This window comes from Anser brachyrhynchus (assembly GCF_964034855.1).
Source record: "Anser brachyrhynchus genome assembly, chromosome: 20".
In the NCBI taxonomy this organism is placed as follows: Eukaryota; Metazoa; Chordata; class Aves; order Anseriformes; family Anatidae; genus Anser; species Anser brachyrhynchus.
This window is the reverse complement of record NC_137713.1, coordinates 9,472,309-9,492,661: the sequence shown is the minus strand read 5'-3', so window position 1 is coordinate 9,492,661 and position 20,353 is coordinate 9,472,309. Positions and strand designations below refer to the sequence as shown.

The window sequence follows — 20,353 nt, the reverse complement described above, 5'->3', positions numbered from 1 at the left end:
CTGAGTAATATCTCAAAGGACTACGTTTTCACTTATACACCTCATTCTTTCCTGTAGAGAATCTGAAAACTTTGCCTAAATATATCCAACTCCACTGGATACATTTGGGCTTTAAAATATCATTTCAGTAATCGTAAAACCATTAACATATGAGAAGAGCTAGCATTACTACAGTAATACTACTGCTGCCAGAAGTAATTGCATATTAGTTAGCATATAGTCCCTGTAAGAAACAACCACATTACTATACAAATTGCCTTTTTAAAAAATAAAAATTAAGCTTTTATTCCTCCTAATGGCAACAGCACAGGTCCTTGGTGCATTTAAGAAGGTTTAAATCAACTCTAGTTTCTCAGAGTTTTAAATGTCTTCAAGCTTGTCCAAGCTGCTGCAGAAGGAAGTAGAAATTTAGCAGCCATAATTACAAGTAACTTTTTAAAACAAATACATGTGCTCGGAAAAATCTCCTATCTATTTTAGGAAACATCAGCTTAGAAGAGGCATTAGTCCAGCTATTACTGACCCCTAGCAATAGTCAAAAATGAAAGAATAGAAAGCAATTCATTTTAAGTTACCTCCCAAAAATGGAGTCCCCAACTCATTTTTCACGTAAAAAGGGCAGCATTGAGAAAATGCCCAAGGATCATTAGATGAAAAGTAGTTCGTTTTCTGAAGAGAAATTAATGAAGGTAGATGACCATTGGTATTAAAGGTACGGTCAAAATATAACTACTGTTACTATCTGTACCAGAGGTAGCATATTTTTGATTTACAGGTGATGTTTAAGTTATTTCGTGAGCAAAAGCAAACCATAAAATACACACCCAGAACCCATCAACTCCCCAGTTCAGGGCTGCTATAATTGTTGTGTCCAACAGTAGCTCTGTAAGTACGCTCATTTTTATCACTTCTGTAGTCCCAACTCACTGCAAAACTACTTTCCCAACCCACCCAAATGTCAATCAATGCGGAAATGAACAAGTCCTTCAGTCCTATACTGACAGGCAGGCAATTCTGCCATAAAATTAGCACTTTCTGCCATAAAATTAGCACTTTCTCCTCCTTCTGTAGCAGTCGTCATTGTCAAAATTGAAGTCCTGTGAGAAGGAAGTGACGTCTGTGCATAACAGTACAATCGAAGGAGACACGGGGTTGAAAATCAAACCAAAACTGTGCAAGGTGAGATGGCAAGGGAAGGAAATCTGACTGGCTGGCTAGGGGAGTTATCTGCTCTGTCTTCTTGGTGAAACAAAATGCCAAAAAGAAGCCACAATGTTAAAGTTAAAAAATTAATTTCATGTACTAGCTTACATTTCAAAAGACACCTGATCTAAATCAGCACGACATTCAAGCTTGGAAAACGTTTCAATTCTCTTTTTCAGGTAAAACAATTCATGGAAGTCAGCACAAGTTTTTCCCCTATTTTGGTCTACAATTATACTACTTTGGAAAATAAATTGTCTATGTTCTGTCACTGCTATAGTTTCCTAGCTGGCTGAATATCCTTCCTGATATTATCTCCATTTAAAATACATCTCTCGAACTGGTTTTGTTCCCAAAATGAAGATCAAAAACTCATTAAGAATGCTGAATTAGTGACAGGAATTAACACCTACATATGATGAAAATGAATTTGTTTTTTCTGTGAGACAGGGCACCAATTTATTGCAGACATCGCCTTTCTAAAGTTAAAGGAAATGTTCTTATTTATATGGATGAAATACGAAAACTTACCCAAGCAGAAATCACCAGCTGAGTATCTTAAACAAATGAAATCCCTTACCGTTCTTGCCATCACCTCTTTCCAATTTCACACCAGTTTTAGTTTTTTTGTTTTAACCAATCTAGTTCCCAAACTATTTTTTTCCATGTTTACAGTAAAGTAAACTTAAAATATTCTACAGTTAAATGACAGCATCTTCCCCAATAACAATCTCATTTAGCAGTGGAACTCGGGGATCCTCGAATCAGTCTGAACAGAATAAATCACTAGCCTTTCCCACTCCAAAGGAGCTACACAAAGCCACTCTCAGTTGGGAAAAGAGGGGACACCCATAAGGGCTATTGCGTGACTATTCATGACGTTGGCAGGAACGGCCCCAGAAGTTAGTGTATCTACAGGTTCCCTGGCTCACATTGCCAGTTTTTCTGGGGATCCAAATCCATTTCACTATAGGAAGCTTCTGGTGAAGCACCATACCCCGGTCCCACACAGCCATAACCTATTCTGCACATACAGCCTCACAGTTTATCTTCCTCATTTCTGCATCTCAGACTCCCTTCCTTCAAGGATGCTAATCTCCTCCAGGTAGAACATGGTTTAGCTTTTTTAAAGCAGAGTATCTCATACTTACATATCTCAACAGATTCCTTAATAATTCTGTGCAGACAAAGTCAAAATGCCAGAAAAGAGCATGATGAAAGTTATGCTGCATCCAGCCTAACCCATGTTAGGGTACAGGCCAGCACATAAATGGCTTAAACATCTTTTAGTTATGAATCAACAGCAACAACTATTTATTGCAGTGATCTCCTAACATGTTTTCAGGGCTTCTGTTCTCAGGCTGCAGAATTTGTGAAGGTGCAGATGAAATAAAGTGAAGGCTTTTAATCCAGTTGGACAAACGCCAAATGCCCCCAATCCCCACAGACTCTCCATATCTAGCATTTCACATTAAAAAAAATAATAAATATATATATATAAATATAGAAAAAGAATTTGCAGCATTTTAAAGGTGAGAAGATATCATTCTTCAGGGCACAAAAAGCAGTCCCTAACTGTTAAAGATAAGGGGAAAGAATTGAGTTTTATCCCTTCTATTCTAAAGGATAGCCATACAGTCTCTAGTGAGTAGAGCCTAAGTTTGCTCTGGCCGTGCTCCAGGCTTGCAGGAAAGTACATAACCGTGTTAGCCTAGCACTGAGCACAATCTAATAGCTCTTGTCTCCCAGCAAGAGCTATTACCTCAGTTCCAATGCGATTTAACTCAGTAAGACAGTTTTCAAATCAGAGTTCATTTACCTGTAGTTGGCCCAATCTCTTTTGCCCCTTGACAGAGCTCTGATCCAGATGAAGGGTGGGAAATCCTGGAGTGAAACTTTCTTTCACAGGAGTGAAACTTGCTGCCCTTGTACGTATGGGTGATCGACAAGAACTGCCTCACCAGCTGCGCGTGCCCTGTGCCTACCGCTTGGATGCTGCTGGCACCCAGAAATACTGGACAAATGCATTGTGCCATGAGGTACTCCTGGCTGGCAAATCTCTCCTCAGCCTCTCCGGTCTGAAACACGTTTGCAGAGCAGAAGGCATTAGGAAGTGGCCACATGTCTAATTCTGTGGTCTCTCCTGTTCTCCCTTAAATGTGAACCCTCTATCTTAACACATGCAACAAGAAAAAACAAAATTTTGAGCTCCAGGAAAGCACACTTCTGCACAGCTGGCTGCAGTGCCAGAAATCCTAGTGACAGGACACAAGGCAACAGCCTCAAATTACACCATGGGAGGTTTAGATTGGATATCAGGAAGAATTTCTTTACAGAAAGGGTAGTTCGGTGTTGGCATGAGCTGCTCTTAGAGGTGGTGGCGTCACCGTGCCTGGAGGTAGTTAAGAGATGTGTGGATATGGCACCTAGGGTCACAGTTTCATAGTGGACTTGTAGTGTTAGGTGGATGGTTGGACCCGATGATCTTAAAAGGTCTTTTCCAAACTAAATTATTCTATTAAAAGGTCAGTCTACACTTCACAGAAAGGGCTCAGAAAATTTTGATAAGTCTCCTGCATCCTGCAGAGTGGAGAGAAATGAAGGCTGCTCACTCTTAAGAGTTGCTTTTCCTTTCTATTAGGATACCTTCTTGGCACTTTTTGTTTTTTAAGCACTTTCATTACCTGTTTTCTTTTCAGAAAGAAACAAGTATCTGGAAAATCCACATCAGCTGCTAAAGTTTACAATTTCTTTTTTCTTCCCCCTTTTTTTTTGTATTCAAATTACCACTAGTGGCTTCCCATACCAAAAGCTTCACACCAGAAAGGCAGTACCGTGACTAACACCTGTGCGGGGAAAGGCCAGCTGGTCTTTAAAGCCTGGATACAAGGCAGTGCACTACTGGCTCAATACTTACCTTAACTGTAACTTAAAAGGCAGGCTCCTACATTTCTATGAAAAATCCAGGATACTTTACCAACAGCTTTAGAAAAAGAAAAGAGGTTTGAACGACTCAAGCGGTTGGACTCTTTCCTTGCCAGCAGTGCTGCAGGGCTTCCATGCAGCAGCTAAGAATGGGGAACTACTGCCTCTATAGACAGCAGCAACTAAAGTTATTTACACACTACAAGGAAAAAAAAACATATTGCACAAGACTTCAAGAGAACAAGGTGGCAACGGAGGCACCACTAATTCAAATTCAAAGCCTTGTCAAACTGCCAGAAAGCATGGCAGCTCCTAAAAGATCCCAAAAATAAAAACACTGAGACAATGCACACTTAACCCCTTCCCCTGTGCAGATTTTGCAGCCCTAAGAAAAAAAGGGCAGAGTCTGCCAACTTACTCCATTCAAGTAACTGACGAAGTCATTTTTGGTATAGCAGTGTTACTCAAACAACTGAAAACGTTAGCTTGCTAGATGTATTTCTTTTCTGAGCTCTATGGAAACACTAAATGGAAGCTCTTTCTCCTAATCCTAGTGAGCTGTTGTGCATACTTGGTTATTTGTTTCCTCACTGGAATATTTTCTATTCCCGTTTCTAACAGCTACACTTACTAAACCCAATGGTTCCTGTAATCAGGGCACAACCGAGATAGTGCACAAATAGAAATGCAGACTCCAAAGCAGCCATGCTTACCACCAGCACATGGCGTAGCATGGAAATAATAAATGGCACATCAAAGACAGTTTCCCAGCTGTAAAAGATTCTCCTTTTTAATTCATCAGCTCATCCAACTGCCACATTACTTTGTTACAGTTCATATTCAATACAAAGTAATCACAAGTGTTTTATTGGACTAAATATGGAATAATTTGTAGCAATTTGATCCAGAAGACAATAATAAAGGCTTTAATATCGTCTTTTCTGTTATTAGAAAGCACTTTTATGATAAAAACAAAGTTTCTTGACTTTCAGTAATTCACCATTTGGTCCTAATGTACTTAGATCGAAAAAAATCCTTGGAGGTTTCAAAAAGCTCAAAATAGAGAAACATCTGCTAAAATTTAGGTGCAGCTGTTTAGCGAAGAGGTCCAACGCTAGAAAAGCCTGTACTTAAAGCTCCCTCTGTAATCAATAAAAACTCTATTAAAAATGTCAGGGAACTGCGTGAAATATTTGCCCAGGTTCAAAGTAAATTTTTTTTTTTATTTTTTTTTTTTTTAAAGCACTGACATCTTTTGGTCATCAGAACCAGGAGGGACTTTTTAATTTAGTGTCACACAGGTGTTTCAGCCAAAGTCCAACAAGGCCAAATTCCAAAGAAGCCAGAGCTTGCTGCTTTTCCAAAGCAGTGCTGGTTCAGTTTCCAGAATCAAGAGCCCCAAAGCATGTTATCCAGTCTGATTTTTGGTAAAGGAGGCCTGCTGTATTTCTGGCTTGGAGGTGACTGTGCCTTAGTGGTGATTGAAGTTACTCCATGTCAAGTCTGTTACCAGCTCTAGACTCTTTTTAAGAACTCTCCAGAGCTTTGTCTGTGGAGCACTTTACATGGCATTACTACATTGCTCTACTGTTTGCGGAGAACCTGAATGTTATTTACCTAGAAGAATAATTCCCATGACGTTAGAATAACCAAGGAGGGTGACCAGACTATTAGTATCCTTAGCATTGGTTTGGGGGGTGTCTGCCTCTAACCTGTTCATTTCTAATTGAAATGAAAGGGCCAGACAGATCAGTTTTGCAGCAATACCAGCAATCGCTAAACCTGCAAAGAGCACGTAACATTCCTGGTGAAAAGGACACGGACTGTTCAGATGAGAAAGTTGCATCTGCTACGGTACTGCAGAGCAGTAAGAGCATACCAAAAAAAACAATGAAAAGAAAATACAGGAGACTCAAGCACCTCCCTGGCTAATGCTATCTAGTGCCTGTGAGTACAACACAGATGATAAAATTAGCTAGCTGGTATATAGTGGTGAATAGAGTTAAATGCTCTAGTCAAAAAAGCAGCAGCAGCATTATACCCTTCACCAGTTACCCAAGTCAGCACAACTGGAGCAAATTTGTACCTTACAGCCTGTCAAGTTTCAAATGCTGTCTCCTCAGTATTTCTCACATGGTTTGTACAGGTCTAAGCACTTGCTCAACATCACTGGAATAACGATAATAATGCAGTAGCGTTGTATTTTTAAAAAATGAGATAAAACATAAATAGTCTTATGCTTCCAATGGAAGACTGAACAGGAAGGATTCAAAAACAGAATTCACAACCGTAATGTTGGTACATGAAACCTCAACCTGCCCAAAGATTTAGGTGGGTCTTGATTCTTCATAATTCTTGGGTTGGAGAACCTGACTGATCACATCACAAAAACAAAATACACACACTGCTTTCACCCTTCTGAGTTAGGAAGCTGAGTTTGTGCACAACTACTAGGAGTCTATAGAAGGTAATAAAATAATGCAGAAGAGAGCAAACTGCACGCAAACTGTAGAGAAACTTTCTGAGCTGAAAGTGACTTGACTGCACATCTCATGGGAAGTCTCTGTGCCTTCAACAACATGGCCATGGACATGGCCTCTTCCTTCCACCTTCCTTAGATACAGGTTAGAATCACTTTGTAATACTAATATTTACGTCGCCTTCATGCATTTTAGAAAAACGTTGACCTAAAGCATTAAGTACATTAAGTATGTACTTCTGTCTCCTGTAAAAGATTTGCACTTCCCCTATTAGACCTCCTCAAAGAAGCTGTTCAAGCATTAAAGTGAGAGCCACTCATTAAATTTGGAAACGTGTTCCCTACCACACAAAAGACAAAACCGAGAACAAACCCCACAGTCCCAGCTGTAACAGAACATACTAGTGTAACATTTCTTTATCAGAGCACAAGAGAATCACCGAATGGTTTGGGTTGGAAGGGACCTTTAAGACCATCTAATTCCAACCCCCTTACCATGGGCACGGACACCTCCCACCAGACGAGGTTGCACAAAGCCTCATCCAGCCTGGCCTTTAAGACTTTGAGGAATGGGGCATCCACAACTACTCTACGCAACCCGTGCCAGTGCTTCATCACCCTCCTAGTAAGGAATTTCTCCCTAAGATCTAAATCTACCATCTTTTAGTTTAAAACCATTGCATTTCCTGTAAACTACAGTTTTCCAAAATATAAAATGTTTAGCCACGATGCATAGACATCAAAACCTTTTCCTTTGCATTGTCACTTGGAATACATACCTTCCCAGGTCTTCCTACAAAAGAAGAGTTTTCTCAAGAGCTACGTTTACAGCCCAGGGATGTTACAAAAACCATACTCAAAACAGGTCTGCCCCAAAACAACCATTTTCCTTTTACCACAAAAGAGTCATGAGCTGGCAGCTTAGATATATGAAAAGAGCAACTTCTGTACAAGGAGCAACTGAAGTAGATGAGGGCTTTCCAGGTGGGAAATCAGATAATGGGGGCGGGGAGATCTGGGAACATAAAAATTAAAGTCTGCTTCTTTGTTCCACAGTGTAAGAACTAAGCAGATTCAAGTGAAACTTCTGGGGGAGCACTAAACCCAGACAGAAATGATAGTTAACAACACACAGTTCACCTCTGGAACTTCTTGCTGGAAGACCTCGTGGACGCTCCTAGCTTCTCTAAGTTCAAAAAGCAAGCAGATAAATTCATGTGGCTCAGGAAGGCTCTGAGCCACAAATGGGTAGCAGTAATGATTCTGAAGAATGTCACCATGCACTTGCCTGTTCCTATACTCACCTCAGGTATCCATCACTGGCCCGCACTGGAGACAGCAAAAGCTCAAGGGACTTTTCATCCCTCCTGGTACAATCCCATGCTGATGAATTCCCTTCAGGGAAAACCCAGTGAAAGAATGGAGAGAGCTAGAGACATCCAGGTGAAATTAAGTATTTCTTTGCTGACTGTTCAGGTTAACAGCAAGGGACTGCGGCAACATTTTTTAATTATTTGGGTCAAAAGAAAATGGCTTGTCACAGTTAGCTTTACTGCTGAACAATGCGCATCTGTGAGCACAAACACTACCCAGAATATCCAAGTGACTTTTAAAAGACTTTTATGGATATTCCACTCTCAAAGGATGCTGGACGAGATCAATGGACGCCAACTGAGATCATTATGTATGACTTACCTTGCCCATTTCCTTCCCTTTCTGCCTTTGAGGCTCTTTTAGTGCACTGAATGTCTTTCTGGGGAATTTCATTTAATATCTTGGCAGCATACTCAATTCCTCCTGTCAGATCCTTGAGGCAGTCCTATAAATAAAGGGCAGAATGCTTTATTACTAGAGTCAGCAAAAGAATTGTGCACAATGATGTCCTTACTCATACCACAACGTTATTAAAATGTGCATACAGTTTCTGTGGTTCATAGGCAAAGGGAGTCAAGCAATTGTAACTCCATGGCTTCAGTTCCCTCTTCTCCTAGATACACGCCTAACACTTTGTATTTTGAATTCTGCTCCACGTGAGCTGCCATCTCTGCCTCCTCCACGTCTGTTCTCTCACTTAGGCCCACATCTCACTGCTCTTGCATGGACCTTCACATTCACTTGGTTTGTTTAATACTGATACAGCATTAGTGCCAGAGGCTTCCGAGAGCAAACTGTGCACTTCACGTTGCAGCACACAGCAGCCTGCTAAGACACAGCCCAAAGTTACAGGCAGAGCTCAGGACTCCAACTTAACCTTTTTAGTTCTAGTTGCCCTTAGCATGCAAGGGACCTGGAAGAAGTCCTGTAGGGTCCCCATTCCATGTCCACCAAAATTTCCACAGCCTGTTACTGTAGAACAGTGGCCTCATAAAAAGTAAAGTAAAATAGGAAGCAGGTCATTCATTGCTGAATATACTAATTTAAAACTAGCCTACTTCAAAAGACTTCAAAGTACTTGCTAGTGTTACGGAACAATCCGTTCAGGGATGACTTACAGACACACATTGCAGCCAGACTTGTGATTTTATCATGACGCTCATCCGATTTGTGTGCTCTATACCCATGGGCTTACATGAGCACGCAAGAATTTTAGTATTTACTTTTTTAAAAAGGGGCTATTTCTAACGTGAAGAAAGCTCTAAAATAGGACCAAATGTTGCTATTTCAGCATTTGGGAACTGCAGTCCTAACATCAAAAACATAACCAGTTCTGAACTGGGCAAACAGAGAGGAAGAAAGAAGACTTGCTCCACTGTATGAGATTTTGTGAAGTTGATCCTTACTAGAAAGGAAGATGTTGGTTGTCAACCTTGTTTCATTTTGCGGCAGAGCAACATACATTCCACCTAAATTCAGCCTTTAGAATGGGATGTAATTCCTCCAGGCTCCCTCTTTATGATGGCAAATACCTACAAAAAGAGTGAATTATCGCTAAATGCACAAAGACAGCCTGCACACAGCTCTCCCTTTCTCATTCTATCTGCAGTTGCAAGTAAGACCCACATGGTCAGAGCGCTACTCTCTGCCTTATTCCTGCCCTCTTGAGCTCCCCTCCTCGACAAAACAGAGGCAGTCATACCTTGCAACAGTTTTATGGGAGATGAACAATATTCAACCAGCAATAAGTCTACACTCCATTAACCAGAATATCTGTATTTCTCAATGCAGACTTGGGGAAAGACCCATTTAATTAACTGCTGGGCTCATTTCTTGGAACAGGAGGGAGACTGGATATGGATGCATGCAGGTGCTGCCTGCCCAGCTTCTGCTCACAGCGACTCTTAGCCACAGAGCAGATGGGAGGTGTTATAAATGACTCTGCTATGGTGCCTGTTGGCAGTGAAACAGAAGGATGTTGCAAATGATGGATCTTCTTGAAGACCTAAGAAACGTCTTTTTTTTTTTTTTAACAGGTATCAGGCACTACTGGAGCAGCACTTCTACTTAGAAGGAAAGTGAACAAGTCCTACTCCATTTATACCCAGTGCCTTTCTGTATTTTATTACAGCTCTTCTTAGGCAAAGGTAACTCAGTTCCACATACCTTGTACACAAAAACGAGACCATGCAAGACAGAGTATTAGCATGACTTTCACTTCAGCCCACCTCCAGCCCTACAGTAACCAGTCACCTCCTACTGCAAATGTATGAAGTTTTATTTCTCAACTGCTTAGATTCTGCTTCTAAATGCTGTATTAAACTAGGCTATCCCTCTTCTTAAAGTGCTCACGTAGGCCAGAACAAAGGTTTCAAATAATAAAATTACTGCTGGTCTAGAGTTGTAGCTGATACAAATCAGTATCACTCCACGAGGCCTTATTCACTTCACTGTTTACTCAGTAAAACTCATCCTGGTCAGATCAGTCATCAGCTTTTTCAATATGCACTACGACATCTAAATTTTGAATTTTTAATAGCAGGTTTCTATGAGGGCTTCAGTTTTAATAAAACTGAAATTGTAGTTACAAAGTTCAAGTAGGCTTCGCTTATGCGCACGGGCAATTTTTATCACATAGTCATAGGGAACAGAAGCAGCAGTAAGCACTATAACCAGAAATATGATTTCATCTATACTAAGGCTAGAATCAAAAGAACTTGTGATTATTGCAGTAATACAACCAGCAGCTGCCATCCATTAACACAAATCAAAATGTGAGAAAATAAAAAGTGCCATTACACATGGTTTCTAATTATTACAAGCCACTCAATAAACCTACAAAAAGTGACATTGTTATTTGAACTGCATCCAGCTTAATTCCATGTCTGTTATGTAGGTCTGTAGCAAAAAGGCAATGAACTGTACACTTCAGAGCAAAAAGAAATCTTCTGACTGGACATCTGTTGATGGCACACAGAAACTCTGGTTTCCATTTACCTGCAGAACAACAATAAAAACAGAGCCTGAGGTCTCAGGAAAGAAAAAAAAAATCAAGGTTTGTAAAGTGACTTCTTTAAATTGGTCTGAATAGCCAAAAAAATAATGCAGACGCAACACATTAAATTGTGCATCAAAGAGCAATTCAAAGATCCATTTAGCAGCTGACAAACAGAGGTATTAAACTTAGAAAAGTAGGATGTTCACACAGTCCTAATAGATATTTTGTCTTATATACACACAATTCTCATTCATATACATAGAAATGAATTGTGTGTGTATATCAAACTATGGACATACAGTTTCATAGTCAAGGATTAAGCTAGCAGTGTGGGACAGACTGCCTTTAGGCACATCAAGGGAAAAAGAAAAACTCTTTAAAATAATACATTATGCATTTTTAAACACAAGCAGGCAATATCACTCCTCACTGTCTTTGAACAGGTATCAATGTCAAACACAGGGCTGGAATGTCATCGCTGCTGGCAGGGTACTACTGTGAGGACACTCAAGTATGCAGTGGTCCCACTGACACCATCAGGTGTTGTTTATGCATGATCCAAGTCTGGATATCAAGGCAAAACAGAAGGAGCCAGCAGGGAATACACCACAGAAGAATGGGGTAAGAGGAGAAGCATTAGCCATAGATACTAATAAAAATAAAAACATTTTTTCCTCCTCTCTTTCAAAGGGGAGGTTATACAAAACAAAATTTTACTGTAAATAGGAACGATCCTGACATTAAGAAGTTGACATTTAGGCTATAAACACACTTAAGAAAAGCTTAAAATTGGAAACACATTCCTATAATATTCAGTATCCACACACACAAAAAAAATCTTAACCCCATTGTTTAAACCAAATTTTGCTACAGTCTGCCAAAACATGGGACCATTTTGCCAATGGAAAACATACATATAAGTAGTTCCCACTTTTTAAAATGAGCTGACCTGCACGATACTTCTAGCTTCACAGTCCATACATGCTTTTGATTTGAACCACAGAACAGCTTTGTGGAAAAAAAGTAACTCATTTTAAAAGACTAGATATCTCTGAAACTGGTCTCAGAAAGCATTCAAGTACTTTCCCAGAGGCTTCTTTCACTGCACAAAGAAGCTAAACCCACGGTGCCCAAACACTCTCTGCTTTTCAGATGAGACGCATCACTGTGCAAAGCAGTTCTGCTGCTGGGCAATCACGCTGTATTTCAGGAGATCTGAATTCGAACTTCTCTTTTCCCACCCTAGACTCATTCTCCCCCAAGGGAGCTACGGTAAATTACTTGATTTCTTCCTGACTTCACTTCCCATAAATAGATAAAAATATTTCTTTGGTTCCCCTCTGTGCCTACTGATTTTGATTTCAAGGTGTGCGGATTTTTAAACTACATCTGAGCAGCACTCTTCCTGTACTGTCTGATTCCCATTGACCTGTGCTAATGACAAAGTATACAAAAACCTCCACCAGGTAAAAGAAAACTGATAGGGGCACATCCAAGTTTACGCTTGCAATGGAACCAGCACTGTTTACACCCAGATGCAAAACTGGAGAGCCTGGGCCAGGGGGATGCAGCATACAACTGCTGCAACCATTCTACTACAGGCACAGCCTGCCTCTCCTCTGAATTTGTAGGATGTAGAACAAGGAAAGCAGAGTGCTAGGGCTTTATGAAAAGGTTACAAACCTCTTCAGTTACAAATGTTGTTTTACGAGGTGACCATAAACAGTAACTATGCATTCACTGATGTAGCAGAGCACACCACATGAGATGGCCATGAAGATTCAGGTCACAATACTGCTGTAAGGATGCTTCACTCTCAGGTAAAGCACACCAATGCATTCACTTGACTAATCTCCCCTTACCAAGACAACATCAGCCTTCCGTAATTATGAGACATACACTGACAAACGTAAGATCCAAGACCAGGCTCAGCGTAGGCTCCGTGTTTATTGGAATCAAACTAGATGAAGTACTACTATCAGCCTTTAAACCTGGCCACAGAGCAATTGGCTGAATTATTTGCACGAAACCAGTGCTATCTTGGGACACTTTCAGTTCTCCCCCTCTGCTAAAATTCACAGGAGTCCTCATTAAAGATATGAAGGTGCATTAAATGAAGGCAGAAATTAGAGCTAATTTTAAATATGCACTGGTTTAACAGAGCCTTGTAATCTGCCCAGGTGCATTACACTTGTGATTTCCTTAATGTTTCTTTAATGATTTTGGAAGGCAATTCTCTGCTGCATTGCAAACCAGTTTTGTTCAGACACATTCAAGTTTTCCCACAGTGCAGTAAGCAAGTTATCAAGAGAACTAATTAGCTTGACCTTCTATTTGCCCAGTAATGAGAAGTGCATCAAACAGGTCTCTCTTTTCATGTCTGAGCCTGTCAATTAAAGCCCAGGCTTTCTACTCATTGCATTGTCCTCAGGAATATTTACCATAAGCACAGCCAATATAAGCTATGCCCTATTCACTCACCTCTTCACACCACCTGGTAATAGCTTTGAATTTTCTTCAGGGGAGGAAGACAGCTTTAAATGAAAATTCCTCTGCAAAAGCCACACAAAATATTCTGAATTTGGAGTTCCTTAACCAAACTAAGAGCTACAAACTCAGACACGAAAGCACTCTACAAGCAACAACCACTTTCAAAAGACTAACTACAGCCTGATTTATTAAGAAATCCAGGAATTGCTACATTTCACCAGCTGTAGATCCTGATTTCTCTAGCACTCTAACAGACAGCACACCTTTATCATGCAGCCACTTAGCTTTTATATCCCATCTCCTTTCACAAATAGAGGAAGCCAGAAGAGAAACCATCAAACCATCAAAATCAGAGACAAAGACCTGAGGACTAATGGGAACACGGACTCTGGTGCAGATTATCCCTCACGTTACACAGACAAGCTCTTAACAGTCAAGGCTGCGGAATGACAGGGGAGAAAACTGGGGAAGGCTTTTTGTAGAAGAAATAAGGTGTTTGTATTTTTTCTACTTTGAGATAACCCAAAAGTCAGAAGTGTAATTCCAGCAATTTCTGCAAGACCACTATATGACCACAGAATCACAGAAGGAGGCTTTAACACCTAACCTAAGACTGTAGTTTTCCATTCCATGGCCTCAGTTCTGCACATTCATGACATCTTCTGGGAATACTTTTACAAACGAAACCAAAAGCCTCGTAACGTAACATTCCATGAGAGTTCCTCTGTTTGTTAAGGAAATTTCTAGGTCTGCTGGATTCAATATTCTCTACCCAATTCGTGCCAGGTATGTAAAGCACCCCAACTTTGCAGCTCTGACTCCTCTCCTCAAGCGTGCAATCGAACTGCAGCGAAGCCAGGATCAGGTCCCCACAGAGACTTGCTTCTCACAAGCACCGCAGGTACCTCACCCACATTCACCAGTGCCATCCCTCACTGTATGTACTTGCTGAGCTACCCACCATCTAAACGGCCTTTTGCAAGAGGCAGCATATCTTGCATCTCCTTCTGCAAGAATCCATCTTCTTTCTCTTGTAGTGTTCACACACCTGGCAACATCTTGACAAGCTGTGCACTTGCAGATTGTTTTACTGAAAAGCAGTGAGCTGTCAATCTTCCCTCTGAAACAAGGCTGACCTGGGATGTAGTGGCATCCCACTCTCACCCAAAGCCCCCGTGCTCAGGAGGTAGGAGGTCCAGTTTCAGTTTCCTCCTTTGCTGGAGGGAGGTTAAAACCCACACCTCTCACCACCCTATCAGCCAGGGCACCCCAGAGCTCTGGGAACTTGCCATCACTCCTGGGCAGAAGATGACGCACATGTGAACTAGCTGGCAGGCAGGCAGGCAACTAGAACTAGACACATTCTAATGTCGACATCTCAGAGCTTTTAGGAACTGCTTCTCAAGTGATGCTTAACAGACCTAAGAGACCAAAACCCAAACATCTAAGTCGCAGCTTCGATCCTATTCCACTTCACAAAACCAGCATGCTTCTAGAAACCTGCACCCACATTACTCCCTGGAAGAAAAAAGAAATTTAAATTACTTCAGTTTCAAGCGGTTTTTGGCAGCAGTCTTAACTGAGAAGATATTATTTGCTCTATAATAAGAATACACTGAATTTTAGACAACATTAGACATCAGAATTCAACTGGAGCTGCTGCCTCATGGATAGAGCACTACCTGGAAACTGAATCTCTCCATTCTGCCTTAGAATTTGCCTTTTAAACCTCAGGAAGGCCACCAGTTCCTCCTTCTCTGACCACTTCCACAGCTGATAAATTGAGATAATCTGTTGTTGCATGCTTTAAGAACTACATTACAGTAAAACAATGTCAGTACTCAGGGGTAATCAGCACGTCGTAGTACCTGAGGCTCCTTCAAATCACTGGCAAAGAACCCCTGCACTTGAATTTTACAACATACCCAGGTAATTACAGTGAAGAAAGTAGCTCCCAGCTAGGCATCTTGTTTTTTTCAGTCAGTTTTATACAACCATTGTGAAATCTGTTGGTCCGAATTCCCTGTTCTTCTGATTTCAAAATGAGTGCAGACTCCCTCATTCACTCTCTTGGGCCACCCAGGAGCTGATGCTGACTGCTCTGAGTCCTCAGCAGAACACACAAAGCTTTGAAGCAACCCTGAGCCCTTGAACACATCCTTGCTCAAGCCAAGAGAAAGAAAAATGACATCTTTTACCTTGCAAAAGAAAGAAAAGTCATTGGATAGGGGAAAACAACACAGAAGAACATTCTTATTTTATAATTAAGAGGAGTATCTTAGAGAAACGTGTTGCAAGGACACCTGTCCAGATGCTACAGCCTCTGCCTTACTCCCATTATCCACACCACCTAATGAGAGCAGACAACCAGCACGGCGAGGTCAGCTTGCTGGTAGCTGACGTGTGTTTGATTGGCGACTGCTTTCACGTGGCATTGTGCAAGTTAACGTGATACACACCAAAGGGAAGTTTTCCTTTCACAGCACACATCCATTTTAAACTACTTTGCAGTATTTATGTGACGCAGGAAGGAAACAAAATAAACTGGAAACAATTTTAAGATTATAACACCCATAACTTTAGCTACATAATCAAATGGCAAAATTAACTCATCTATTACATGAGTATTTTTTTCTCAGTGCCATAAATTAAGCATATTTTTTGGCAGTTTTTCCTTACCAGGAACAATTCTTTTATTCATGAATCTGCTTATTTTAAGGGCTGAGTCTTTAGAGCCCATTAGGAAAACATCATCAATGCATTTTGTTTTTTTTTTTAATGCAAGGAAAGAAACATTAAGCAAGCTGCTGTTCCCATTTTTCAAAACAAATCCTTTCTTCTCTCCCACAGTTATACATCAGTACATAAAACACTGATTTCAGCGGAGTTATTTCTGATTTACATGGCTGTGGAAGCACAGTCACAAACCCATAGCATACGTAAAAATTTCTGCAGTGTCTCCGTATGTTGCTGAGTCGGCATACACACAACCAAGGACAGCAGAAGAATTTAAAGTGCTATTATGCTGCAAAGGGAAAACGTGCCTTGCTTCCTTGGCTAAGGATTATTATTCATATTGCCACAGTGCCCTGAGAGCAAGACCCTATGTGCTAGTTGCTGTACATATCTCAAGACAGAACATTCTCTGAATATTTACAGCCTGAACAGACAACAGCAGAACTAGAGGTAGGAAGCTGAGATAGAAACTTCCATCAGGCCTTCCTCAAGGTCTCCCAGAGCACCTGTGACAGGCCTAAGTGCAGCTCTAGACCACAGCACTGTATTTCTTCTCCATTTGCACTCCCTTTGAACAGGACAGGGCTTTCTGCTACAGCTTGGTATTGTCCTTCTGAACTACAACATAAATACAGCATGACATACTAAAGGATCTCATACTTTGTTCTTTTCACATATGTGGGGGGAAATGGCCTTAAGTTCCTCTTTACCTTTGGAAGTACACACATAAGAGTACTTGCTGGTACTTTTTCTCTCTCTTTTTAATGACAAACAAATGGGAAAGAAAAAAGAAAAAAAAAAACATGTATCCTGCCATCCTGCCATCTGGGTTTAAAAAACAAAGGTAGGTTACTCCATGGTGATTTTACAATCTTTGTGTACAACAGCGGCTTTCCTGTAGGCAGAAGTACTCCTCTGCAAGTCCCTGGGTCAAATAAATTCAGTTAGGCTTTGCAATTTAATAGGTACTTGGAGGTATTCATGAACTTATGCCTAAAACACACACACTCCAGCTAGTCAAGGCATACCATTGAAATATCTAGCTCCGGCACTTCAGTCAGTTATTGACTTTACACCAACCAGAAGTTCTCATCAATGTTTGCTCACAACTTACATGTCTTTATCCAAAAAAGACAAAGATAAATAATTCAGTTCTCACTTCACACTGAAAGTACATTAATTTGTTCATCAATTAGTCTCAGATGAAAAGCAGAAGACAAATATTCCTCAGCACTCTCAGTGCCACAATCCAACCTGAAATAAAACAGCTCTCAGACCCCTCAGAGGCTACATGTTTCACCAAACGTAACAAATGCCAGCAGCTCTGCCAACTGCCTCAGCATCAAGGGTGCCACTCACGTTCATCCTATTCTCCAATTTACCAGCACAGTCCAAATTCCATATATCCACTTGCAAACCTACAGTAAGATTCTCTCTCTCACACACTTCTTCTTCCCCTCTTTATTGTGCAGGCAGAGTCTGGTTTGTCTTGCACAAAGCTAGAAGCAAAGTGAGTGTGGGAATGTCAGCTGGCTTTGTACTTGCACCAGGGACACAGGCTGCTTGAAGACAGACCATCCCTTCAAGTCTAGCAAGTATGTAGCACGGGGGACACTGACAACCAACCTATCTTCTATAGCAGTGTTTTTGTACAGCAGATTTTTCACTTGTCAATGACTGTATTAAACCCAAGTATTTAGACAGGGAGGCAACATACCCCACTGCATTGGATGCTGGACTTGGGGCCTGTGTCCAGTCAGCTACAGGCTCCAGTCCTCTGCCTGTCCTGTACGTTGGACTGCAGCTGTCTGGCAGCAGGTCTGTGTGTTGTGTTCAGCACCCAGAGCAAGCAATGTCCAAGCTCCACTGGAATTTCAAACTACCAATGTCACAGAAATAAACAAAAACCTAGAATTCTAACTGGGAACAGTCCACTAAACCATGAATTTGACGCAGGAATTTGTAGGTCAGAGACTGCCTTTCCTAATATAAAAAGCTGAAGCACAGCAACAATCTAGCTTCATGTTCTGCAACTTTTCTTCTTAAAAAAAAAAAAAAAGAGTGAACAAACAAGAAGAGTTTGCAGACAATTCATTGATATCCCCTGACCTCAAAGCAGGTATGTCATAAACTCAGTTAAACTGGAGTGAGACATCTCTCTCAAAGCTGAACAGTGGTAACATCTCCTTCCACGTCTGTAGTACTGACTTAGTTGATATCTGTATTCTGCCCCTAATAGGAGAAGGGTAACCAAAATCAAATTTCTACTAGACCCGATCCTTTTAAGTACTAGCTGAACAGACATGTGAGACAGGAGAGTAATTCACACCTCTGTCTGCACCCTGATTTAGGTCATGAGTTGCAAGTCTGACTTCTTCCACATCTTATGCAAGAAGCTCAACAGAACAATACACCACATATCCCGAAAAGTCTAGTGAAGCTAGTGGGAAAGTTCCAGAAAAGTCATTGCTAGTTCTTCTTCCTGTTTTGCTGCCCAACTTGGACAAAGAATATTTTTCATCTCCTGCCTGATTTATGTTCACATATACATATGACAGAAACCCATGTTACCCTTTTGTAATTAGGCACTGTGCAGCCACCTGCCAGCCTGTCTGTGCTCCAACAACTCAGCATGTTCTTGTACAAGGGAGGTACAGAAATCACTGCAATGCTGCATGGGGTAACAAACTGCAGTAAATACCTTACAGGGAGGCAGTCTGCTTTACTTACATCTAGGATATAAAACCTTACATCCGACTCAGAAAACAATACCTAGTGGCAGAGAACAGCAGATGAACAGATGGGAGATGTTTTTCTCCTTCCTTGGTATTTTCCAGACTTGCTTTCTACCTTATTGTACCTAGAATATAATATTGTAAAAAAATTATATTTTTCAGTCTGAGTACCGTTAATGTATCACCATTCTGTATGTGGTGTTTACATCCATACTTTATAAATAATAAACAGTGAAACTAAATACAATTTTCCAAACTGACACTTGATATAAAAGTACTCAACTTGAGCATTAGAGAGGTCTTATTTTCAAGATATGGGGGAAGGAAGGGAAAAATCAGGCCCTCTCAAATGAATGTGCAAAAAGCCTCAGAAATCACTCGCTGCCTGTCCAAAAGTGGATTTGCACCTAATTTCCAACAAGGCATCATTAAAATACCAGTGAAACCATTCACATGCTCAGCTAGACATTTTCTGATCAGGAGGGAGAGGCAAAACTACTGAGATCACCTCACTCCCACTGAAATCAATGAATTCCTAATCAACAAGACTTGAGCACCTGAGTAACACAAAGGATTTGGCCACGGTTCTGCAATTTTGCACAGAGCTCAGATGGCAGCCTGTACAAGTGTTTAATAATCAGATGACCCTTATTACCTATTATTAGAACAGACTATTACACAAACATGTTAAGCAACACTGCAGCAGATTTATTTTTTTAATTTTGTGACCTACAAGATCCATCACGACACATGAGCTAGGCACTCACACGCACACTGGTCACTTCAGGCAACTCCATCCCTGCACAAGGGCTTGAACTTGCCATGCTTTGCTGTTGCAATGTACCTACCCAAAAAGCACCCTTAACCTGCCCACTCAGGTAGATACAAAAATGGTTTAAGGGAAATACACGTATGCAAAATATCTGAAAAGGATGTCAAAACCAATTCTCAAGGTAAAACATATATACTTGTAATCCAGAGAGCTTGTATTTTAGGAAGTAAACAGTCCTAGCCAGAAAAGGTTTTCCCAAATTTTAAGTTCACAACTAAACAAATAAACAGACTAAAATTCCATGCTTGCTCAGTCCAGCCCTGCAATCACAGTTCTACAACTCATTTTCCTCTTTTCTTAAATCCATTTAAACCCACTGTATTTATAGAATGACAGAATCATCTAGGTTAGAAAAGACCTTTGAGATCACCAAGCCCAACCATCAACCTGAGCTACCGATTCCCATCGCTGCACATGCCTTGGTGCCACGCTCGGTATTAGCCGACCAAATTGCCTGCTTTCATCACATATGAAAGCACACATCCACTTTCTATTTGGGGACAGCAATCAGGAAGCAAGCAGGCTGAACGTACAGATTCCCAGTCTTCAACACAACACTCATTTCCCCAGCATATTGCACA

The 20,353-nt window shown here is 40.8% G+C and overlaps 1 protein-coding gene across 5 annotated transcripts in view; it reads right to left on the bottom strand.

Moving 5' to 3' along the window:
- LOC308180671 (uncharacterized protein) overlaps nt 1–20,353 on the bottom strand; it is a 463,846-nt gene that overhangs the window by 422,022 nt on the left and 21,471 nt on the right. For 3 of the 5 annotated variants that reach the window (XM_080562725.1, XM_080562723.1, XM_080562724.1), the window contains exons 3-5: nt 8,303–8,426; nt 7,912–8,002; nt 576–669 (exon numbers count right to left, since the gene is read on the bottom strand). In XM_080562725.1, the coding sequence (XP_080418851.1) occupies nt 606–669; nt 7,912–8,002; nt 8,303–8,426 (279 nt within the window). In that variant the 3' untranslated portion in view covers nt 576–605. The remainder of the gene's footprint in view (nt 1–575; nt 670–7,911; nt 8,003–8,302; nt 8,427–20,353) is intronic. The other 2 variants (XM_080562721.1, XM_080562722.1) reach the window with 1 other exon arrangement.